Source organism: Lutzomyia longipalpis, chromosome 3, assembly GCF_024334085.1.
Source record: "Lutzomyia longipalpis isolate SR_M1_2022 chromosome 3, ASM2433408v1".
NCBI lineage: Eukaryota > Metazoa > Arthropoda > Insecta > Diptera > Psychodidae > Lutzomyia > Lutzomyia longipalpis.
In genome coordinates, this window is record NC_074709.1 from 7,639,123 (window position 1) to 7,664,571 (window position 25,449).

General features: G+C 33.5%; 6 protein-coding genes across 11 annotated transcripts in view; 2 read left to right on the forward strand and 4 right to left on the reverse strand.

Moving 5' to 3' along the window:
• Nucleotides 1-25,449, reverse strand: part of LOC129791903 (probable hydroxyacid-oxoacid transhydrogenase, mitochondrial) — a 294,221-nt gene that overhangs the window by 17,808 nt on the left and 250,964 nt on the right. The window lies entirely within an intron of this gene.
• The window catches only part of LOC129791802 (liprin-alpha-1), a 178,184-nt gene that overhangs the window by 17,808 nt on the left and 134,927 nt on the right, over nt 1-25,449 (reverse strand). The gene's annotated exons all lie outside the window — the stretch shown is intronic.
• Nucleotides 1-25,449, reverse strand: part of LOC129791945 (uncharacterized) — a 52,716-nt gene that overhangs the window by 17,808 nt on the left and 9,459 nt on the right. The gene's annotated exons all lie outside the window — the stretch shown is intronic.
• Nucleotides 7-10,106, forward strand: LOC129791804 (1-phosphatidylinositol 4,5-bisphosphate phosphodiesterase). 3 transcript variants are annotated; one of them, XM_055830331.1, is made up of 11 exons: nt 7-80; nt 203-251; nt 321-545; nt 1,177-1,374; nt 2,687-2,766; nt 3,840-3,916; nt 6,732-7,058; nt 7,123-7,437; nt 7,512-9,069; nt 9,155-9,605; nt 9,885-10,106. In XM_055830331.1, exons 3-11 carry the CDS (start codon nt 375-377, stop codon nt 9,951-9,953), a joined length of 3,246 nt encoding a protein of 1,081 aa, XP_055686306.1. In that variant the 5' UTR covers nt 7-80; nt 203-251; nt 321-374; the 3' UTR covers nt 9,954-10,106. The 3 variants fall into 3 exon arrangements, with proteins under 3 accessions (XP_055686306.1, XP_055686307.1, XP_055686308.1); XM_055830332.1 differs by lacking the exons at nt 7-80; nt 203-251 and adding an exon at nt 712-916 and having other exon boundaries at nt 429-545; XM_055830333.1 differs by lacking the exons at nt 7-80; nt 203-251; nt 321-545; nt 2,687-2,766 and having other exon boundaries at nt 1,272-1,374.
• LOC129791978 (uncharacterized) lies at nt 11,752-22,174 on the forward strand. 2 transcript variants are annotated; one of them, XM_055830677.1, is made up of 5 exons: nt 11,752-12,135; nt 16,464-16,612; nt 20,360-20,434; nt 20,511-20,807; nt 21,698-22,174. In XM_055830677.1, the coding sequence occupies exons 2-5, from the start codon at nt 16,508-16,510 to the stop codon at nt 21,836-21,838; spliced, it is 618 nt and encodes a 205-aa protein (XP_055686652.1). In that variant the 5' UTR covers nt 11,752-12,135; nt 16,464-16,507; the 3' UTR covers nt 21,839-22,174. The 2 variants fall into 2 exon arrangements, with proteins under 2 accessions (XP_055686652.1, XP_055686651.1); XM_055830676.1 differs by lacking the exon at nt 11,752-12,135 and having other exon boundaries at nt 16,441-16,612.
• Nucleotides 21,958-24,639, reverse strand: LOC129791963 (uncharacterized). Its single transcript, XM_055830650.1, has 2 exons — nt 24,447-24,639; nt 21,958-23,002 (listed from the first exon to the last, which is right to left on the reverse strand). The coding sequence occupies exons 1-2, from the start codon at nt 24,525-24,527 to the stop codon at nt 22,277-22,279; spliced, it is 807 nt and encodes a 268-aa protein (XP_055686625.1). The 5' UTR covers nt 24,528-24,639; the 3' UTR covers nt 21,958-22,276.

A 25,449-nucleotide genomic window follows, 5' to 3' on the forward strand; every position in this document is an offset into this window, starting at 1 on the left:
TTTGCCGCATTTCACGCGCGGCTTCTGTTGAATGAAGTTGCTCGCGAACAATTTTCTTCGGTTTTCCTCGGCTCACAGAGGTACTTACAAGAAAAAATTTTCAGTAAACTTCAGTATTGTTCGTTCTTCTCCATTTTTTGCAGTGAAAGAAGTGAAAATTGTGTGAAAATTGCATAAAATAATCTCTTATCATTATTTTTAGGCACTGCTCTGAGAAGCAGTACCTTATCTTAATTGTTTTAAGTGAAAAGGTGTAGTAAACTACTCACATCCTCATAAGATAAAATGAGAAAACATCGTTAACTTTTTCTCTTTGGCAGGTGCAAAATTTTGTGGTTTGAAGTGAGAGAGAAAAATTTTTATTTGCGGTAGCAATGACGAAGAAATTTGAGTTCAATTGGCAAATTCCTGTCCCTGAGCCACTCCTAAATGGATCAATATTTGATCGGTGGACAGAGGAAAAGGATAATACTGAAATAGAGCTTGCTTGTCTCTTCAAAGTGGATGAATATGGATTTTTTATCTATTGGAAAAGTGAAGGCCGAGTAAGTTGGAATTTATTGTTTATTCAATTTTTCCTCCCACTATAAACATACTAAAGAAAAGCGAGAAAACTCCGACGTGATTTAGTATGAGAAACATGTAGCAATGAATTTTAAAGCCTTTTAGATAATTTTCTGCCTTAATTTTATTTTATTCTTCCCCCCACAGATCCCCGGATGTTTTTATTTCTAAGCTTGTTTGGTCGCATATTGCTGTTCATGCAAAAGTTTTCACAAAAAGAAAATATTTTCCTGATAAAATAAAAAAAAATAATTGTCAAACTCTGGGTTTTCAATGAATCGAAAAGGTGCGAGAGAAAGATCCATTTGTAGAGCTTGATTCAATAACCAGCAAATGTTAACCTGCTCATATAGTGAGTTTATAGGTTAATGTATAGTTACGTCTTTTAGCTCTTCTCGGAGCCTTTGTTAGTATCAATGGTTGAGTCTTCACTCAATTTCTTACCTTCTTCAGGCCACCCTATATACCTAAATTAATGCCTAGAACAAATAAAAAAAAACAAAATCCAGTAAATAAAGAATAGTATTTTAGCCAATTTGGAACAATTCTAACGTTAAGTTTTCTAAACTAAAAAATAACTTATTCTCAAAATTCCTTTTTTCTCCTTTGCAGGAAGGTGATGTAATAGAATTGTGCCAAGTTAGTGATATTCGTGCAGGTGGCCTTCCAAAGGATCTCAAATTGACCAACCAACTCCTAGCGCGACATGGTGATAATTTAGAAGAGAAATCCTTAACCATTTGCTCCGGGACAGATTATATAAATGTAAACTACCAACATATTATCTGTCCAGACGCAGCAACTGCCAAGGTAATGAATTCTTCTTACTTTACATTAATTTTGAATTTTTCTTTAAAATAATTTTTCAATTTAAAATTGAAAAAATATTGTTTTGTATTTTTTTTTATTACGGAATGTTTTCTTCCTGCCACTAAAAGATTTTTTTTGTGTTTAGGGAACTCAAATTAAAACAGAAGAATAAGTTTAAAGTAAGATTGAATATGCGGAAGCCGAAAAAATGTATCAGAGGCTTTGATTAATATTTTATATCTAAAAGAAATAAACTTTTAGGTTATGTTACATTGTCCCATACGCTTACTCAGTCTTACTTCTCAAGCTTTCTTTAACATTTTAATATGAGTTCCCTAATTTTTTTTATCTTTTTGTTGATTCCCATTGACCGACTATGACGTACAAAAGTGTGTAGTAAAAAAGGATAATAGCCTTTATTTAATAACCTTTTCTTTCATTTCATAATAACTTTTTATCTTAATTTTAAAGTAATTTTTCTTGGTACATTTTATTTTTCTTATACACTAACAAAAAGGGAGCAGGAAAATCTTTCAGTAGATTCTATCAAGTTTATTATCATAAAAAAAACTTTCATTCATATCACCATTTAGATTTGGGTGGATGGATTACGGAAAATAACACATAATGTAAAGGCAAATAATTTTTGTCCAATGACATGCTTAAAGAAGCAGTAAGTGAAGAAAATCTCAATACTAAAAATTAATTTTTCTATCGAATGAAAGACAATCCGTGTTTTTTTACGTAGTCAATTTTTTCTTATGCATTCGCATGATGAATTTTACGACATTTTATATTTATTTTGTTGAGCGAGAAATTTAGAATTCAAGCTAAAATTGAAATCTAATGTCTTTTTACAAAATATTTTTTTATATTCTGGGTAAAAGGATTTTAATATTTTTATATTATCTACGTTTTTTTATACATCCATAGTTTTTAGTATTCAAAGGCCATACATAAATTGAGCATTAACTATTCTTCTATGTAATAATAAAAATCCTGTAGTTCCTAAACTCATTGCCCATTATGTTTTTTTTTGTTTTTCATAATAAAATATCAGAGAAAACAGCAGAAATTTAGATGCAGTTGGGTCCCTAGGATCTCACAGCATAACCGTAGTTCCCAATAAAGTCTTCCCTTTAAGAATAAAAAAATAAATAAATTCACATTAAACCTTAATAAGAAAACACGAAAAGAATTCGTCAAATTCAGTTTTTTTTTAAGCGAATTTATGAATGGCCTCACACTGTGCATGAAACTTATTTGCATGGTTTTTTTTCTCTATTTTATGTTTACTTTATCACACGTGTAGATTTGGCAGCAGGGATTGCGAGATATTACACATAATTGTAAAATGAACAATGTTTGTCCCCGAACGAATTTAATGAAGCAGTAAGTTTTTATTTCTCCTTTTAGACTTTTTTCCTATCAATAATTTTTATTAGTGTATTGTACAGTACATGTTAGTTAATTCTCATTGAAAATTGTTAATTTGTATTTACCTACATACCTGTGTTATCTTGCTAATAGGATTCTTTGTTGTTCTAAATTTCTATTTGGTATCATTAACGAAAAATTCTGCGTGAATAGTGAAAAGTAAAATTTCATTTTGTGAATAACAGATACTACAAAGTTTATGTACTTTTTACACTTAAAAAAATACAAACAATACGGTAATTTAAACCTCTTAAATTACCTACATTCAGAAATTGATTAGAAGACATAGATAGATTTTCTAGAGCAGTTCACCTAAAGATTTAAGCTAAAAACATTCGGGCTTAATTAAATATAAAATTTTTAAATATAATTTAATTTAAAAGTTTAATTTGTTAGACTTCCTATTGATCCTACATATCTCTCCACTTCTATCCTGCTAGTTCAACTCTTAGTTTTTTTTCTATTTGTTTTGAGGCTTTCATTTGAACTTTTATTAAATTTATACCTTAATCGGTACATAAACACTATCCCTTTTGCGCGCCTAAATAGAAATTCTAACAAAGTTCTTTATTATCCTACGAACTTGTTTTAGCTTCTATTGAATTACGTTTTCTTCAGTGACTTTTCCATTACCCAAAATTAATTAGAATTGAGTCTTATTGTTTGGACCTTTGTTAAAGAATCTATCCAGGTAAACAGAATAATGACAAAAATGTCCTTAAACATTTATTGAATAAAAACAAACACAAATAAACTTTCATCATTGTAAGAACTCGCAGATTTCTATACTTTAGAGATTTTTTTTAAACTTTTTTTTTTATAAAAATGAATGTTTTTTGCTTGATTGAAAAATTTGTAAAATGTCTTGTGATTAAAATTATTCCTATTCTCGATATTATAAATTATTTTTTTATATCTGTAAATTTTTGGCTTCATAAACAATCTAAAAAAAAATGAAGCCAAAAACTAAAGTTATGATCTTAAATTTAAAAAGATATTCATTATAAATAAATTTCCTCCTATTTTAGTTGGATGCGTCTGGGATTTTTAGTTGATCCTCGTGGAAAAGTTCCCGTAAAAGTCGTCGCTAGAACTTTTGCCTCAGGTTTGTTTTTTTCTCTCTTTAAGCTTTCCGTCTTTTTAAATGTCTCACTATCATTTTTATAGTCAAGCAACGTTCTTAATGCAACATCTTTCTCAGTAAATATTTGAGAAAAATCATCATTCTCCCATGTACAGAATCTACACAATATCTTTCTTTTTATTAAATCCAATTGTGATATTCAGCATTTCATTTGCTGCTTTATTATCTGCTCTTATAGACACTACCATAATAGACCAAGAAAATTAACATGTTTTCTAACCTCAACCTCAAAATAATTAATGTAGTCTCAATTTTTTCAGGAAAGCCCCAAAATTTGATTCTGATTGATTTCCCGTTGAAATTGGGGTCATACAGGTTGAGGAAAATGAGCACTTTCCCCGATTAATTTTCCCATATGTTTTCCAAGAATTTGAATGAAATTGTACAAGTGGCGCCAACTGGTGGTCATAAAATTAAATTTAGGTTGACAAATTTATGTTTTTTGTGACTTTATTTTCAAAGAATATATGCTGTAGTGTTATGTTTTTAGTGCATTTTATGCTTTTATATTAAAGAAATATGTGTAATAAGTGCATAAAAATCAGCCGAAGGGCAGTGCGATGTGAAAAAAATGCAATTTTTGGGGTCCAAAAAGGTGAAAAACATCACTTTTTCCAGGTGAGTTTTCCGCATGAAAAACACCTCAGAATGCAATGCGACTACCTCACAACGATTCTAGAACGCATGCAGAATCTGAGGAAATCATATTTGGTCAGGGAAACCCCCCCAATTTTCCGGAACAGAGCTCCAAAATTTTCCCGCGAAATTGCCTAGGGTCGTAGTGGAGACATCATATCGCGTGAATTTTCCAATTTATTTGTATTTAAAATGCTATGAAACCCTTCACTTAAAGCCTACAATGCATTTAGAATGTAAGAAAAATCAATTTAGGCCCCAAAAAAATTCCAATCAGCTCACATAAAAAATGTAAACAAAGGGTTGACAATATTGTCAATGATTTCGCGGGAAAACTTTGGAGCTATGTTCCGGAAAATTGGGGGGGTTTCCCTGACCAAATATGATTTCCTCAGATTCTGCATGCGTTCTAGAATCGTTGTGAGGTAGTCGCATTGCATTTCTGAGGTGTTTTTCATGCGGAAAACTCACCTGGAAAAAATGATGTTTTTCACCTTTTTGGACCACAAAAAATGCACTTTTTTCACATCGCACTGCCCTTCGGCTGATTTTTATGCACTTATTACACATATTTCTTTAATATAAAAGCATAAAATGCACTAAAAACATAACACTACAACATATATTCTTTGAAAATAAAGTCACAAAAAACATAAATTTGTCAACCTAAATTTAATTTTATGACCACCAGTTGGCGCCACTTGTACAATTTCATTCAAATTCTTGGAAAACATATGGGAAAATTAATCGAGGAAAGTGCTCATTTTCCTCAACCTGTATGACCCCAATTTCAACGGGAAATTGATCAGGATCAAATTTTAGGCCGATCCCGAGAAAAATTGGATCTACATATATCCTAGTTTAATTATTTCGAGGTAAATTTTTAAATCTGCTGTACTATAATATTAATATGGGTGTCATGGAATGGAAATCCATACCAAGTTCCGGATTATCATATGGACTCAATAAAAGAAAGTTCCAAAAATCTAATGAAATGATTCTTGAGAACGTAAATCATTGTATTAACGGACAAGGTGATTTACGTGAAGGTGTAAATAAGATTAAAATTTAAATTGATAAATCATAAAGACGTCAATACTGTCTCTAAAATATTATGTATCACCAACCTATATTGCTCTGGGTCCTGATGATAGACTAATTCCAAAACAACAAAAATTTATATGTGCCCATTAAGCAAACGCTCGCAACATACAGATAAACAAGATTTTGACTTAATCATTAATACAGCAAGATTTTCTCAACCAAATGTAATATTTCATTTTTTGGATAGTGATAATAGTAAAAAAAACATGATTTTTTAGTGAAAAAAAATATTTTTTCAACTAAATTTTTATTACATTCCCGTAATAATGAAAAACATTAAACAGCATTAAACATTTAAGTAAAGTTATCATCAAAATTAGAAAATATATTTTTAATATCATTATTCCATACTAATGATATCTCAAAAAAATCTGATTATACATTAGCAGATATATCCAAATCCTATAATGAACGATTTTATTTTCTTTCCGTCTTTGTAATTAATATTCCTTTTTTTTTTTACCATTCAAGGAAAAATATTTTTACAATTTGAACCGCCCGAAGATTATGAACCATACTCCTGTGTTAAAAGATAGGAATATGGTTCATAATCTTCAGGCACGTCGAACTATATTACGACGATTTCAATTACGCAAAACATTCCCGAAATAATGAAAAACAAATAGGAGTGATATACTTTTGCATTAAAAATTTAAGAGAAGAATTATCATCAAAATTAGAAAATATATTTTTAATATCTTTATTCCATACTAAGGATATCTCAAAAAAAATCTGATTATACATTAGCAGATATATTCAAACCTATAATGAACGATTTTATTTTCGTTGTGGTAGTCAAACGCGGGATCTGACTTTTTTTTGTTGAAATTCCACGTTTATTATCTTTGCTACGTTTCGGAGCTTTATTTCTCCTTCCTCAGGCATTAATAATTGGGGGTACTTCAGTCAACATTGGTTTTCATTTTCTGCATCCACTTTGCACCAATTACGAATCTCATCACCATGGCTTTTTGACTTGGATTTTATTTTCTTTCCGTCTTCTTAATTAAAATATTCATTTTTTTTACCATTAAAGGAAAAACGGAAAAACTCGTCTATCAGTGTCTATCGGATTTGGGTCTTCCGAGTGGGAAAAATGATACAATTGAAAAGGAAGATTTCACATTTGACAAATTCTACGAATTGTATCACAAAATTTGTCCACGAAATGACATTGAGGAGCTCTTCCAGAGTATAACCGAAGGAAAAGCCGAGAGTATTAATTTGGAGCAATTTATTAATTTTCTCAATGAAAAACAAAGGGATCCACGTCTCAATGAAATTCTCTATCCGTTCTACGATGAAAAGCGTGCATTGGAAATTATTGAGACATACGAGCAAGATCCTGAAGCCATTGCTGGAAGTAAGTTTGTTCTTTCAAAATAAAAATCTTTTCTTAATAAAAAAAAATGATTTTTTTCTTGTAGAAAAATTAACAAAGGATGGCTTTATTCGTTACCTCATGTCAGACGAAAATGCTCCAGTTTTTCTGGATCGTCTCGATATTTATATGGACATGGATCAACCACTTTCGCACTATTATATAAATTCTTCCCACAACACTTACCTGTCTGGTCGTCAATTTGGTGGCAAGAGTTCAGTGGAAATGTACCGACAAGTCCTTCTTGCGGGTTGTAGGTGCGTTGAATTGGATTGTTGGGATGGCAAGAGTGAGGATCAGGAGCCAATAATAACGCACGGAATGGCTATGTGTACGGATATTTTATTCAAGGATGTTATATGTAAGTCAATTGCTCTAGAATCCTTCTTAATCCCTAAATTTTCAATGAAAAAATAAATAATTTGTCACCTGTAGTGGCAATTCGGGATACAGCCTTTGTCACATCGGACTTCCCAGTGATCCTGTCTTTTGAAAATCACTGCAGCCGTTCGCAGCAGTACAAATTAGCTAAATACTGCGATGAAATATTCGGTGATTTACTCCTGAAAGAACCCATACCGGATTTTCCTCTTGAACCCGGTATCCCCCTTCCACCGCCATCGGCACTTCTGCGGAAGATCCTGATAAAGAATAAACGCCTAAAGCCCGAAGTGGAGAAGAGGGAGTTGGAACTCTTCCTTGAGGGTCAATTTGTAATTGATGAGAATGAGGAGAAGGAAGATGCGGGAACAGTGACGGAAATCCCGAAGAAGGTTGAAGAAATTGTCCCAATACCGGCTGCTGCCTCGCAGGATGGCACAGATGCGGAAGTTGTTGCTGTTCAGTACACTGGTTCAACAACAAATGTCCACCCGTGGTTGTCGTCGATGATTAACTATGCGCAACCAATTAAATTCCAGAGCTTTGAGGCGTCTGAACAGAAGAACATTCATCACAATATGTCGTCCTTTGCTGAGACAACGGGTATGAATTACCTGAAGCAGCAGGCAATTGATTTTGTCAACTACAACAAGAGGCAGATGTCACGAATCTACCCGAAGGGAACACGTGCTGATAGCTCAAACTACATGCCGCAGGTTTTCTGGAATGCCGGCTGCCAGATGGTGTCGTTGAACTTCCAAACATCCGACCTACCGATGCAGCTCAATCAGGGGAAGTTTGAGTACAACGGCAACTGCGGGTACCTCCTCAAGCCTGACTTTATGCGGCGGGCAGATAGAAATTTTGATCCTTTTGCTGATGCTCCGGTGGATGGGGTGATTGCAGCTCAGTGCGCTGTTCAAGTGATTGCTGGTCAATTTTTGTCCGACAAGAAGGTCGGGACGTACGTTGAGGTGGACATGTATGGGCTCCCATCGGACACTGTTCGAAAGGAATTCCGTACAAGGATGGTCCCGGCAAATGGTTTGAATCCCGTTTACAACGAAGAACCATTCTTATTTCGAAAAGTTGTCCTCCCTGATCTGGCTGTCCTGCGTTTTGGGGTGTACGATGAGAATGGGAAGCTTCTTGGTCAACGAATTCTTCCCCTTGATGGCCTACAGGCGGGCTATCGGCATATTTCCCTCCGTACAGATGCCAATTTCCCCATGTCCCTCCCCATGTTGTTTTGCAACATTGACCTCAAAATCTACGTCCCCGATGGCTTTGAGGACTTCATGGCGGCACTAAGTGACCCAAAGGGTTTCAGTCAGGCCTCCAAGGAGAGATCGAGTAATATGAAGTCATTGGGTATTGAGGAAACATCCGGTGGGGATTCGAAGAATGAGAAGAAGGAGGAGAAAAAGGAAGAGCCCCCACTTGTATTTGAACCCATTAACTTCCACAGTGTGAAGCAGGATAAGGGATTCCAGAAGATCGCGCGGAAGCAACAGAAGGAAATTGAAACGCTAAAGAAGAAGCATTCCAAGGATAGATTATGCATGCAGAAAATTCACAATGCTGCCATTGAGAAGTTATGCAAAGGAAAGAGGTTTGTGTGCAAGGAACAATTCATTTGAGGGGGAAAATATCTCAAAATCTTTTCATTTTCTTTTTATTTTTGTTTAATTTTTCAGCAAAGACGAAATAAAGAATGATCCAACGGTGCGAAAGCTAATAGCTGAACACATAACACAATGGACACAGATGGATAGTACACACAAAAAGGAAGTTTGGGACATGTTGAGGCAACAGCTGCAGGATCAAATTGATATTCTCCGCAAAATAATGGAGGGCAATCAATTGGCACAGATGAAGCAACTCGAAGCAAAGCATGAGCGCGAGGTGAAGGAATTAAATTCGCGACAAGCTAAAATTTCCGTTGAAACATCCAAAGAAGTTGCCAATGATAAGACGCTAAAGACAAAGGGAGAAAAAGATCGTCGATTGCGCGAGAAGAAGCAAAATAACATTAAGCGTTTCATGGATGAGAAGAAGAGTGCAACCATAAAGCAGGGAAGGGAAAAGGAAAAGCTTAAATTAACTCACGATAAGCAACTTGAAGAACTCAAACAGGATATTCAAAAGGTGAGTTTGCAGCAAAATTTCATTTTTCTTTTATTAAAAAAAATAATTTGGGAAAAAATATTTAAAAAATTCTTTTGAAAAAATCGAATGAAACGACAGAAATATGTTTTCTGTTTATTTTTTAATTGAATTTTTCTCTTTACTTTGTATTTTAATTGAATTTTTCTCTTTACTTTGTAAAACAAAAAATATTTACGCCTTTTCCCTTACTTTACATACTTCAAGTGAACGTCCCATACTAAAAGATTTTTTTCAACTCTTGTTTTTTTTCTCTTCTAGTTAATGGACCTATACAAATTTGAAGAAGAGGAATATAAGTTGACACCAAAAACAGAAATATTTGCATAAGAGGAAAAGTTTAAAAGAAATATTATTATGAAATTTTTGAGAAATTCTGAATGTTCCAAAGTTAAAATTTATTTGTTTAGGTATTTTAATCACAATTATTATGTATTGCGAAACAACTTGAAAAGAAATATACAAAATTTACAAAATCTCAAACCAAATTGCAAATTCAATGGGAACCGTGATCAGTGCTCTGTGTCTGTCCTCAAGTTATTATCTTTTGGGACTTTATTTGGAGTTTGAATAGGGCGCAACAGGGTGTCTCAAAACTAACGTAAACACAGATAAGGTAAGATGAATTTCTTGTGTTTTATTTAATTGTAAAAAAAAATAAATTTTGATTAAAGTTGAATCATTTTCAATTGTAAAATGGGTCGATTCGATTCTGTCAAAAATCTTTTTTCTTGTAATTTGAGAGTTAAAATATTTCTGCTATTTTGAAAAATACAAATACAAGATTTTGACAATTTCTTTTCTCTCTTAAGTCGAAATATAAAAAGAAAAATATTCTTTTAAAATTTCTTTGTGAAATTTTTAACTGATTTTTGGAAAGAGAGAGCTTTTGTTTTTTTTTCTAAAGTACGACAAAAGAACAATTAAAAAATAGAAACTATTAAAACTTTACAACAATTTTCTCTATAAGAAAAAAAAGAAAATGTTTTTAACAGAATTCATTGGGTTAGATTCTGATAAAGATCTTTTCTTTCTCTTTCTAACAACCTAAAAGTTTGTTGTAACTTTTTGACAGATGGAGTTTTTAAATCGTTCTGCCGTTCAATGAAAGAAAAACAAAGAATTATTTGTTCCAGAAAACAGTCAGAAAGAATTTTAAAGAGTCTTGGAAAAGTAATTTTCTTTCAGAAATCCGTTTAAAAAAAAAGAACTAAAATGTCAAAATCTTATAAGATTTTTTCCAGAATACCAAAAATCTTATAACTTACGAATTGTAAGGAAAGAAAAGAAGAGATTTGTATAAGAATTTACCACTAAATCTCGAAATTTGACTTTATGATATTTTTCTATTTAAATCATTTAAATTAATACGACGTTTCGGAGATTTTAGTCTACTTGTTAAGTTCTGGAAAAGGATAACTTTGTGGAGATTTTTTTTCTTTCAGATTTCAGAAGTTTCAAATGTTTGTCTTCATCTCTGTCTCTCTCTCTCTCTTCAAATTATTTAATTTTTTCTCCCGATCATATTGGAAGATTCTTCTGATCAGAATGTAACACTTCTCCTGACCGAAAGATACATTTTCTGATCAAAGGAAGAATTTCTCCAACAAATAAAAATGAATTTATCTGAAAAAATTGTTAAGGAAATCATCAAAATATTTTGAATTTTATCAGTTAATAAAATTTCCTCAAACGAATGGGCCACAAAGTCTCTCACGTACGACGATGATGCATGTCCTGACTAAGCTCACGATATCTTTTGCTGAACGCTGAAAACTTGCTGCTGGCTGATGTAAAAAAAATGTTTAGGCAATGTTATGGAAAAAATCAGACTTTGTGTTACTTCACACATATCAGCGTGAAAGAAAAGAAAAATAACAAAAACACTCCATAAATTTAATGTTGTTACATAAGCCGAAAAAAAAGTCAGAGGGAGATGAATCATTTTGTGCACAAGCGGTTGGGTATTAGGAGGCAATTAATTAAATAAACTCCCATCCAAAAGCATTTTGTGGCGCGAGGAGAGTAAATAATAAAGTTGGGTGATTATCAATGAGATTCTATCAGCACATGAATCCCACCACTGTGCGCGGTCTTTTGTTGGCGCGACTTCCACCTAAAGCATTCGGCTGAGTCCGCTTCAGTCAGCATGTGCGTCCCTCGAGTGCAGGTGGTTCAGTTGGAGTGACGGAGTGGCTTTTAGCTTCAACCAGTGAGTTCCACATCAATTCATCCAGCACATGACTCACAATCGTTCATTGGAGTCATCCTGGGTTGTTTTCCGTTTGTACTTTTGGGCGGTAGGTTTGACCGTTGCGTTGCAACATAACGCTGTGCAAAGACAAAAGGTGCTCAAGTGGACTCTTCTGTCCAAAATAAATCCTTTATGAGGGTGAAAAGTGGTCATAAAATCCGTTAATTAACACCCCCCAATTAGTGACAATAAAAACAGTGATTTTGTGAACTTTTGTGCAGTTTAATTTGAAGGAACATTACCATCCAATCACAATTGGTGTGTATATACCTCACTAAAATTCCTAACGTGATTTACCCATAAAAGAATGTGGCTTTTCGCACAGAAAAAAATTGATTTCTTCCACAAATACACATAACTTTCATTTTCTCCCTAAGCTCTTTTTGGTCACTTCCTGAAGTTGAAAAAAAATACGCGAAAGAACGTTAAATGAAAACAAGAGCGAAAAAAATTATTTCTCTCTGTGACATAAGGTGGTGCAAAATAAATACAGTAAATTATTATTTTTCCTACAAAATAATGCAAATAATAAAAGCAATTGATGATAAGCAATTATTGCGAATTGAGTGGGAGGAGCTCACAGAGCTTTATCATTCAGGATATTGTTGTGTTGATATTTCTTTATAATTTTGAGAGTGGATTTTCCAATGAAAAGCTCTACAGAATTTTTATTTAAAACTTATGGCTTCTTCTGAATCTTTATCAAGGATTTGACAATAATTCCTAAAAAAGAAACATTGAAAGGTACTGAAATATAGGGTTGCTATAAAGTTCTGTAATTTATTTTAACATTTCAATTTTTTTTCAAAAAATTTTAAATGATAAATGGAATCATATAGAATTCTAGAATTGAAAATTAAATTTACTAAATATTACCTACCAACCGATTTTAGGTTCGAAAAGAACCTACTAAATTCTAGGTATATTCGTTACATGATCTTTTTTAACCCTTTCGCGTCCATTGGGTCAGATGTCGGTCCAAACCTCCCAAACGTTGAACATTGTATTTTCCTAATTTTAAAATTTAATTGAGAGACCAAAGAAAACGCTTCGACTGAGAACAAATATCGTGTTAACACTCGGAGGACTTTACTGGTAATTGCTACCAATTGGAACCTTAAAATCATCACAGAATAAAATCTATTGGACTGATCTCGATGAATTTAGCATCTATGTGTAGGGAATTTTAATTACTTTAAGATAGCAGAAAGAAAATCTCGAGAAAAGTCTTTTCTTTGGAAGATAATTGAGGTCAAAGTCAGAATCCAACGCGGAGGATCAAATTGGTAATAACTACCAGTCAAAATCCCATATATTTTAGCCATGGTTTTGAGGTTATGTTTCCCCATATTTCCCAAATAAAGTACTCTTGTTTACTTCTCCCGGGTGAAAATCATTAATGTGGACTAATTTTATTGCCGGAAGTGATTAAAAAGTTACTTAAAGAATCAAAGTTTGTGATTATTTAGGCGCAATAATAAATTAAGTAAAACTGCAGCTAAAAAAGTCGTTTGAATTGGCAATTTTGCATCGATTCGACGCAATTTTTTTTTAGTGGCGATTTTCTCAATTAAATATTTAGTAATTAGATGCAGGAATGCTTGAAGGAGATTGAGAATTAGTGAAACTTTCGATCCTTGTTCAATAAACTGATTAATAATTAATTATTGAGCATATTTTATCAGCTGGTAGTTATTACCAATTTGATCCTCCGCGTTGTGCCAAATGGTGGGTCCTCCAAGTGTTAAAAAGACCGAATGTTTCTATATTTTACGCAGACGTGAAAGGGTTAAGGAAGCGCAGAAAATAAACCGACGCACCCAAAGATTATGAACCATACTCCTGTGTTAAAAGATAGGAATATGATTCATAATCTTCGGGCACATCGAAACATAATCTTGCAGAGCATCAGAAAGGTTACAGAACTTTCTTTTATTTTTGAAAATATAAAGAAGTAATTTTCCAACGTATACCTAGAGACAATAATAATTTTCCGGGTTTTACGTCGGTTAAATAGAGGTTCTCACCCAGGAAAAATCACGTTTTCCAGAGCTTTCGGCTCCATTCAGAGACTTCTTCAGTGGCTACAGAGAGAAGGAATTTATTTACAAACATTTTCTACAAAAAAAAAAGACAATTTTCCACTCATTTAAGCGTGGGGAAATTTTCTCTATTTCTGGGCGCGTCACAATTTGGTAAAACACCTATTATTTTCAAAATATATAATTTCACAAAATAATTCTTTGTCAGGCATTGGTACCACCCTGTACTATTGGAAGTATATACCTACCTGTGGTGCCTGTTATGCAAAAAAAAAATTGTTCAATATGGAGTCTTTTTTTTTCAGAGATTAGATAATAGCGAGCAATATATCAAATATTTTTCACTTTTTGCCTTTCCCCAGAGGAGTATATTGTCACTTGTTTCTGAGAATGAAAAGCCATGCCAATATATATTGTTTCATTTTCCATTGAAAAAAAAATAAACACCCTATCGTGCGGAGAATCTTCAAGGTTTTTCAATTATTTCGCTTATCATTGCGCGGGGTAGATAAGAAACCCTACAGAATTACTTCTATATAGCGTATCACGTCTTCTATCGCTTCCCATCGTTCCCATTTTTTTCTCAACACCATCAGTTGAGCTTTATTGAAAGGTGTGTGTTTCACCTTTTCAATCTCAATATATGCTTTCAATTAATTCCTTGTGGAAGAGTGAGAATTTTCTGTAAATTCCCAACGAGCTAGCGAATGAAAACTTTATTTATCCACCTTCAAATAAAAATGAATCCAGCAGAGCCCGTGCATTGGATGAAGAAGAAAGTAAAAGAATGGTTGTGAGAGAAAGAATTCCCTTTTACACGGAGGAATCTCCATAAAAATCTGAATAGAAATTTATTATACGTTATTTTTTTTTCTTTCTTATTCATTTTGAATTTGTGAGCAGGAATAGAGAAAAGAGAATAATTTTGTACAAGAAGTCGAGGGCAAAAAAAGAAGAAGGAGGTTCTTTTGAGACGAACAAGTTTCACAGACGAATCGATTTTAATTGCACTTTCTTTAATTTCTTGTGATCGCGTGCTGGGCATCAATGTCAAGCGCCACACACTTTTCCAATTAAAGCACCTTTTGCGAAATAATATCAAATCAACTTTGAGGCACTCTCACACCCACACCCAAAATCACTCAATTTCTCATTTTCTTTCTATGCCCAAACACTCAATCACTCTCTTTGTTTCCCTCTTCCTTCTATCCACACATGAGAAACAATTTATTTCATTTATAGTTCACACCCAGTTTGGATGATCATCAACTTGTTGGCAATCCACCACTGTGATTTATGTGAAGTGCCCACAGAGAGATTTAGTTGGTATACCACAATCGTGGCATACCAAGTATTGTAATCGTCGGAAAAACCGACCACCTCAGATCGGGCTCAAACTTGGTATGAGCACGTTTTAGACATCCCACATTACGAAAATGGTGGTGGAAAATTTTTGATCCGGCCGGCCTGCCGGCCGGCCTTCCGGCCGGCCTTCCGGTGGTCCAAACTTTACCTTATATCTCGAGAACGGTAACAGATAGAGACTTCGGGTTTGAAGTTTTCTATAGAAATGTGGGTGTAAAATTTCATTTTTTCGCATTTTCAAAATCCAAGATGGCCGCCGTCCGCCATATTGAAATACCGTCAACCACTTCCCTTGTAGCTAGAGATCTGAAATTTTAGTATGTTGTAGAGCTCAGTGAGACATTTTCATAAACAAATCATACTTGAAAATCGGTCAAGCGGTTTAGCAAATATGGCGGCCTAAAGCAAAAAGTGTTTTTTCGATATAACTCGAGAACGGCTTGACCGATTTTGACCATCTTGGTATCAAATGAAAGGTATTGAGAAGTCCTACAACTGTCTATAACATTTCAAGTTTCAAAAACATCCGTAAGAGGCGCTAAAAACAAAAACAAAAATTGCCTAACTTTAAGGAGCAATATCTCCGAATCCCGATCATAGATTTCCTTGAATTTTTGATATGTTGTAGCCTGACTTAATATCTTTTACCAGTCCGAAAATGAAGAAAATCTATGTCGCCGTTTAGAAGATATGGCCATTTGAAAAAGTCTTGAATTTGAAAAGTTCTATGAGCCGTATCTCTTGAACGGTCTGTCCGATTTTGCTCAATTTGGTATCAAATTAAAGGTTTTGCAATTGTCTACAACTTTCTGAAACATAAGAGACCTCTAGAACCATACCCTCAGGATAAAAAGTGCAAAAAACTGTTTTGGTCAAACAAATATCTGCCATTTTTGTTCTAGAAGTGACCTTGAAAATTATTGATATATATGTCAATTTATAGCTTGTTTCAAGACCTTTCCAAAACTAGTCAAGAAATTTCTGTAGGTCTTATAGAACTTCAGATATGAGCATTTTTATCTTTTATATTGATGAATTTCATAAAAAAAATCAACTTTGCCTACTAATTCTGCTCACAAATTAAATTACAACGCATAGACTGACCCATCCGCGTTGTGGTATACCAACTTTAATAACTGGACGCGTTATGATTGACTTTTTTGTCTTACATGGTGGAAGAAATCCTCTTGGAGTCGTGAAGGAATTTTCACTGGTCAGCCAAGATGAGCAATTCGTCCAAAACATCAAAATCCTCCACACCGAGGGAGTCCAAGGAATCCAAAGATGAGATGGAAGTTAAAGTTGAGGATCTTCCAATGGTTTTTAAGGTGAGTTTCTTACAAAAAAATATATTTTTGAAGATTTATTTGAGGGGCCTTCACATTTATGAAGCGTAAGTTGTGTGAAATTATTTTTACACACTTTACACTGGTTTTGTATCCTGCGTAAAATATATCTTACGTTACCAGTATTAATGTTGCTAGACTTACTTATTTACACTTTAAAGAGCAAAAAATAGTAAATATGTAAAGTTTAACGTTTTTCGAATTAAAAAAAAATCAAGACATAACCTCACTTCTTAGTATTTTTTCATAATTATTGGTTTGTCCAATATTTATCCGGATATCTAACCTAACATTTTTACCATTACATTCAATAGGGATGAATGAGACAGAAAATCAAAATTGTACTGAATTTACATGAATATCTTAGGTTAGAAATCCGTGTAAATATTGGACAAACCAATATAAGGAGCGTGTAAAGAGTAAATAGAGTAAATAGTTACTTTTTCTTGATAATAAGATTACTAAAACACATTGGTTTTATTTTTTATCGTACACCACTCACACTCTAAATCGCAAGATTTACATTTTTTTTTTCAAAATGAACGCTTTTTGCGCTTTTTATCATGTCATATTTTTAATTTTGAAATACTTTACGGCGTCAAATTAATCTATTTAAAATTTTCTTTTAGTTTTGCGCAATTTTGATGAGTTTTTGCGTACTTTTTTTTTTAGTTTTTACACACTTTAGTACACCTTTGCACTTTACGCATTTTACTAATTTACGCATTTCTTACTCACTTCTTCGCATTTCTGTGAATTTCTAGCAACGAATATCATAGTTATTTTAAATAAGAACTTTTTGAATTCAACATTTTAGAACTAAAATAAAGACTCCAAAGAATATTTTGAAAATCCAAAGTTTTCTGGTGGAAATTTCAAACTTTTCTAACGTACTATTAAGTTGAAATGCGCAGTAAAATATGGAGATTGAAACAGATTATTTCGTCATCGCCACTATCAGTGTGACAACAATATTTTGTGAAGACTATAATATAATTTTCCATGCAAAATGTGCTATGAATGTAAATTACAACATTTCTTTTCAACGCTTCACTCTGTCAGAAACCACAAAAAAACGGACTATTCTCTATTTTTTTCACCTTCAATTGAAACTGTCTGTCCGTCCGTGATGAATAGTTGGATGGAAAAAAATCATCAAAGAAGAATTTTTCACTGATTTGATCATCATGTTGATTTTATTGTAATTGCCGCGCGATCATTCCTGCGTAGTAGAAAAAAGTATTCAAATGTAATTTTTCTCTATATGTATGTACGTCAGCTGCCGGCTGTTTAGAGGGGAGGAATAACCTCGGGTGACGAAAGAAGATGTGTGTATGTACATGAGATAACAGTTAATGCCCTTAAATGTAATTAAATTACCATAAATTAGAAGGAAGTTGTGTATTAAAAAAACATAGGAGAGCATAGGAGAAGAATTAATTACAATGTCGGAGAAATGCACAAACTAGTGAGATTCTTAACACCTCAGCAATGTGACAGAGAAATTGAATTATTTTTATTCTTTTTTATTTCATGCAAAAAGAACGACATAATTAGCAACTTCTGCAACATAATAATACACCTGTGGGAAAAAATAATTACATGCTGACTTTTTTTTTGAGAATTTTCTCATCTTCTAGTTAAATTATCTCATAACTCTGAGCGTTTGATTTTTTTTTATATAAAATAAGCAAAGATTCTTTGAACAGATTTCTTTAGAAAATAACTGATCCTATTCACCCAAATTAACGTGTTTTAATCATCGAGCTTTTTGAGCTTTTTTACATTCCCAAATGGCATAAAAGCTCTTTGAGATTTTATGATATCTATAAATGAATCCAAAACCATCTCTAATTGCCCTGAAATTGCTCAAAATATTTCAAGCAACAAAGAAATAAAATTTATCGCTCAATATTCCACATAAACGACATAAATTGTGATTAATTTTATCTACTTTCCATCATGCTGTGAAAAAAAAAAAGCATTTTCCTTTCCCTTGGACATGCTATCACAATGGTAGGGATCTAACTTGAAGAAGATTCCCCGGAATGGCAACACCATTGGACCATTGAAAATTGTGTAAATTAACATTGTTGCACGCGGGTACAAATGTATACCTACATACATATAGTAAAACCGTTGGGGAGAGCGAGGAATTGAGAGTGGTTGTACAGGAAGTGACATCGCGAGAGAAAGAACACAAAAAAACATGGCCCGTGTGCAATGGAAGAGAGACAATGAGGAGACAGTTAGCAGTGAAACGCTGAAAAAAAATGCAGAATAGAAAAATGCGGATGAAATGGAAAACTACATACAAGTTCATTTGTTTGCCCTCAAAACTAAAGCACCAAGAAGAGGAGAAAAAAAGAAACGGAAGAGGATAATTATTTTTGTGGTGTTTTATCAAATAAAAAAGAAATATTTGATTCATCACCACAAGTTCAACATAAAAATTTCTCCTATTTTCATTGAAAACAAAAATAAAAAAAAGCATAAAATGCATCATAGGAGACAAATATAGTTAAATATGCCTGTTAGTCGGTAAAATCGATAATTAAACACTTTGCTATGCCTTTATTTGTAAATACAGTATGTAATGTGATGTGTACATATTCCATTTATATAATGATGGGAAGAGAGAAAAATTCAGTGGCTCAATTGACATCCAAACACATTATGAGGGAAACAGTAAAAAAAATGTGTTCAAGGTGTAGTACCTGCTGTAAAAGTACAAAACATGATACATTACCCGCGTATATTTGCTAATAAATTTTGCATTTTATGGTCTGTAGAAAGGGGAAATTTTGTTCAAAAAATTCGAGAGATTTTTTAAAATGATTTTAGAGTTAAAACGGATTTGAATATTTTAACTTTCTTCTATGCAATTACTTCAAATATTGCATGATAGAATGTGGGTCCAGGATTTGCCCAGGATTGAGAGAAATTTGAGAGAAAATTGAGAGAAATTTGCACGGGAGAGACCATGAAAAGTTGCTGATTAGACACGATGGAAGCGCCTGGTTATTATTCAATTAATATATGTAACTTAAGATCACAAAAAATCAAAGCTATCGAGCATTTATTTTCTATTTTGCTAATAAATTGATTCAAAAATTCTTTTTTTTTCTAAAAATTGCTCTATTTAATAATTTGAATATTAATTCTATTAATAAAAGTAATCTTTAAAAACTGAAAGAACTTACCTTAATTTTCAAACACGGTCTATCTAAGTGTCTAACTTAATTGACACAGAAACGAATATTCTGTAAAATCACATAAAAATAATTCACAGAATCAGTTAAAACTACCCCACTTTACACTACAAACATATTTTCTTTCTTTTATAATCTCTCAGTCTTTCCTACCTTTCACACCATTATCATTATTGATGAGAAGTTTTATTTGAGGACTGAGTAAAATGCAAACATTAATCAGTACATAGCGCGATTACATATGTGGTGTGCCGCAAGTTAAATAACCGGAAATTATCAATTGTCTCGCAATAAATGTCTACAATGAAGCTGATATTGCACTCAAAGGCAAAAAGAAGCTTTAAACTTGGGCGAGGAAAAAAAAAGAAGAAGCTAAAAAGAGAAGTCATTCATATACAGCAAATCGTGTGAAGACTTTTAAAGAAAAAACTATGCTGATTTTTTTGCCTAAAGCATGCTGCATGAGTGTCTAAAAATAACTCTAATATGGTTGTCTTTTTTTTTAAATCCTTTTCAGGTAAAGTACCTCGGAAAGCAGAAGGGAAATGGACTGTGGGGCATTAAGCACACCCGGAAGCCAGTTGATAAAATGGTAAGACTGCAAAAAAAATCTTTTTTCTTTTCAGAAATTCCTCAAAATGTTTCAATTTTCTTCCCTTGTCTTGCAGGTGGCGGCTGCAAAGGAAATGGCTCCAGGAAAAGTTCTACCAATTTGCAATCTAACCGTAACACTGGACGCCATAATTCTCGAGACGATTCCCAATAAAATAACAGAATACAGAAAATGGGTTCACAATGTGGATACGATATCGTATGGGGTGCAAGATATAGTTTATTCACGAGTATTCTCCATTATTCTTGTTAATGAGGAATCCGTGAGGAGCCCCTTTGAAGTGGAGGCTTTCGTTTGTGACAGTCGAGCCATGGCCAGGAAGCTCACTTTTGCCCTAGCTGCTGCATTTCAGGTAGGTCCCCTTTACAGGTCTCTGTAGCTTTAACCAAACTTACAATTTACAAAAAAGTTTTAGGCTTGCTTTCTTGAGATATTAAGTGAATTTAAAATAATCATAAATAGCAATGGAGGTGCCTGGTGGTTAAGAAAGAAAAATGCAATAAACGAAAGCAATGGAGACGCCGGGTTGTAAAAATTTTGATTAATTTCTTAATTGATAGGTATATAAATAAATTAGAGCAATGGAACCGCCTGGTATTTGGAAAGAATTCAGTACCTTTAATGCTTGAATTTACATAACTTTTTTATGTTTGAATAAAGTACTTTCTGAGCTTTATCTGGGCATCTTTATGTCTGTAAAAATTAGAATAGAATTCTAATTTTTGATCAGAATTTAATACTGTAGCGATTTTCGCTAAACGCACACCTAGAAATATCACGAAGAGGGGTCAGGGGCTATGATTTTTCTAATTCCCTGATTGCCGCTGAACGCGGCTTATTATGAGAGCCAAATACATGGTGCATAACCGAAGTATAATTCTCATATGGAAAATTCGCCACAATACTCTTTCTCTTTAGGCTTGAATACTTTTCACGCTTCTTGTCCTCAATCTAAACCTCTTTATAAGTAAGAACAGAACTACTTTTTTTGCTTGAATTTAGATCTTTTCTAACTTTTTGTTCTTAATCTGAATCATTTTAAAACCAATGAATATTTTTCATACAGATAATTAGCCATTAAATTTGACCGTCATAATCGTCATTATACAGCTTAAAAGATGATTTAATATTCTTGAAAAAATATCTTGATTTTGATTTTGAATTATTTAACAAAAACATCTAATTAAAACACATTCAATAAGTTATTCATTTTCTAATCATTTGTCCTATTTAATTGCACAGGACTACTCAAGACGATTGCAGGAAACTGAAGCAGAGGAGAAGGATACCGGCAAGACGGCAGTTCGAAAGAAGTTTGCCATAGATTTACGGACAGCTGAGGAAATGGCATCAGATCTTCAGGAGCAAGAGACGGATGCTTAAGAGAACATGGAAACACTAAATGAGAGGAAGATTAAACCAAAATACCGCCGTGAGAACCAAAAATGAAGGAATTACGGCAAAATGAAACCATACAGAATCATTCCAGGACGTGTGTTGTACATAAATTTATTTGTAATTTTATGTTTTACATAGTGCAGCATCTCCATCTTATTTTTTTTAATTGTAATTTGTGATTATCTTGCGTGCAAAGAACTAGTCTCTAAATATTAATAATTTTGGTGGCACTTTGTAGATGCGAAAATGTAGGTAATGCTACTTTTTGAATTTATAAAAATTGCGTATAAAATAAATGGCGTGTATGATGTAAGAGAAAAATGTGTGTAAAAGGTGAAACAATGTGGCGAGAAAATTGTGCTTCACAGACTTTTATGCATACATTTAGGTATTATGTATTTTATTTTTATGTCGACACGCCAATCATGCATCAGCTGCGAACAAAAATCTTCGCCGTTGACCTTTTCTCTTTGTACGGGTCAGAGGTGCTGTTCCGTTTACCCTCTCGAGATCTCTCGCAGCTTTATCCACAATACTCTCAATGTTCCGCAGTATGCTCTCACTGCCATCAGGCATTGAATTCAGTGGCTGAGATTCGAGAATCATCTCAGAGGTGCTGCTGCTGCTGCCAAGTTCATCAGCATCTTCATTCATTTCAAATCTCACATCACTCTCATTGGTGGCGCCTTCATCCTTCATTGTCTGCATTGTGGGAGAACTCGTGGGATCTTCCGCAGCTGTGGTTGTTGCTTCAACTCTAGCTGTGGTCGTGACATCCCTAAACTGCCCCATTTCTTCACCCTCCATCATTCCACCGAATTTCCCATTGAGATCGTAGAACTTTTCACTTTCCTCACAACGAATGGTCATATCTTCAGCACGTACACACGTGAAGGCATCCTGGCTGAAGAGTGTCTCTTCCGGACATATAAAACTCCACTGATATGTCCGAGATTTCCGTTGATTCGCAAACATTACCGGTAGGCAGACGTGAAAGATTTGACAATCATTCGCCACATCGGCGTAGTATCCGTAGTCACGGTTCTCGCATGAGAACCCATCAGAAATGTCTGCCCTAATTGATGTAGCATTGCTAGGAAGCATCAAGGAGTTCATTCCTGAATTTCTAGCTATCGGTGGGCGTCTATTCTGGAAGAATTTTAGGGGAATTTTATTATTTTAATGAGTAATTTGCAAATTAAAGAATAAATAAAATTCGTTAAAGTTAATTTTAAAATTCACTTTGTTAACCCTGATATGCACAGCAAATTTTAAAATATATTATCAAAATTTATCTAGAAAAGTCAATTCTCAACGAAATCTTTTGAAATTTTCGGCAAGAGTCTCACGCTCTTCCTTTAACCAAATCAACGAAACTTTTGTGAAAATTTAAACTTTTACACTTTTATAAATTTTTTTCCGTATGTAATGAGCAATTCTGAGTTCAAACTATGTACTTCCAAAGTTCCTGTAGAGTTAACTTCGACTAAATCTAGGCAATGCCAATTGCAAAAAATTTAAAATTTCGATAAATTCCTTAACATTAGGGGAGACCGGGGTAAAAATAGTCAATTTGCGTAAATCCTTATCTGCAGGATTCCCCAAGGGCAAGAAAATTTCCTCGATAGGTCATTCTTATAGGAAATTTCCTGGCCTACAACTTTGTCTCATACCACTTTTCTCTATCTCCCCGGGAAATATGAGTTTTCGAGCTTTTCCTAAACCCTTCCGCTTCTGACTTTTTTTAAACGCGGCGGGTAAATATAGTCACCAGTTGGCTAAATAAAGTCGGTCGAATTTTCCGACATTTCCAATGATTTTCCAACTGAGAGATTGATAGTAGTTGATAGCTAAACTTCTCACCTTTTGATCCGCGACAAGGAATTTCACTTTTATACGCACTAAAACAGAGAATTTTGCGATTTTCTCAAACACGCCATTTTGCAACAAATGAATAGAAAATATGCCAAAAATTTCGATCTCCCATATGATTTACATGGGATGACTAGATCTACCCCAAGGGGTATGTTTTGATTCAAAAAATTGTAGAGAAAAATCATTAAAAGTTATTGAAGAATACACCTTGGCAACATTTTCTGCACTAATCCAGCTAGTGAGAAAAATTATCAGATGGGAAAACTGCTGAAGGAAATGTTCGGAAAACGCGTTTTTCTCAATACGCAAAAGTTTGGGAAATGGGCCAAAAATCTTTTTTCATTTTTAACTCCTAAAGTACTGATCGGATAACCTCCAAATTACTGTCAAAAATTATAGGTTGGTAGGGCTTTGCACCCTAATTTTTTCCGATTTTTCCGATTTATATTTTGGGAGAAATTGGCATTTGAAAATTCCAAAATGACTATTTTTACCCCGGTCTCCCCTACTTTACAATCTTTAACAAAAAAAAATCATTCATTAGGTAATGTCTTATTTTCCCACAAATAACGATAAATCCATAATTTTACTAAACGAGCTTTAAAGCTTAAACGAGGTGAAATTTCTTTAAAAGTTTTAATCGTTACAAAATTACTTCTGATAACTGTTTAATTGAAATCTAATTGACCCACTTTCCGAACTTAAATTGAACACTTACCGACATTAGCGGAGAATTCTCACAGAATTTCAGCAAGGATAGGTACAAAAGAGCTCCAATTGTAAGTTTTCCGTGAAACATTTCTGCACAAGAAAAGTCCCCTTTTTCCTCAACACAAATTAGCACTTTTTTCCTCTTTTAATTTGGTCCCAACAATTGATGGCACTTGCGGTGAAGATTCTTCGCGAATGTGACCTGTCCCGGTGGAATCAAACAATTTATATTCTCGGTTGTATGGCTGGGCTGTGAGTTCTTGACCGAGCAAATCTGAATACAAATTTTTCTGTCTGACATACCTCTATGCAAGTAAGTCACATAGCTAATAGAAACTGCACATACGATACTCTTCTTGCGCGGTGTGGAGTCAATGAATAAATGTGTCTCCGTTTTCAAATTAGAAACCAATAATTCACACGAAAATACCTGTCAAGAAAAGCAATAAAATCATTTCCTAAATTAAATTGATGAGAAAATAATGCTCATGATTGATTTTATTTTTAGAACTGTTCTTTTTTTCGTTTTATTGTTCCTTGTGGAAGCGACTTGTTGAAAATCTATTAATAAAATTTAATAAAAGAAAATTTTATTATTTTTGTTAAACTTATAAAGGGGTTAAGATAAGGAAATGCTTCAAGAATGCAAAAAAGCTGTGCTTCTTTGAAGAATCACAGCTAAAAAAGCACTGACTGAGTTCGTCAAAATTGGTCAACCCTTCAAAATAATTTTAATCAAATTAAATTCAATCAAATTAAGAAGAAATTCTTTAGTAAAAATTATTCGAAATGAGTAAAATGTTGTCACAAAAAACAAATCAAATTGACTCCATTTGGCCCCCGGTTAATTCATTCATGAGCTCCATGTGTAAGAAATAAAAAATGTAGGTGATTCCACGTGCAATAATTCGCTCTCATCCTCATTCATTGAACTGCAATTCACGCAATTTGACGTAAAAAGAACCCAGAGAGAAATAAAAGCATAAAATATGCATAGAATATAGAAATTC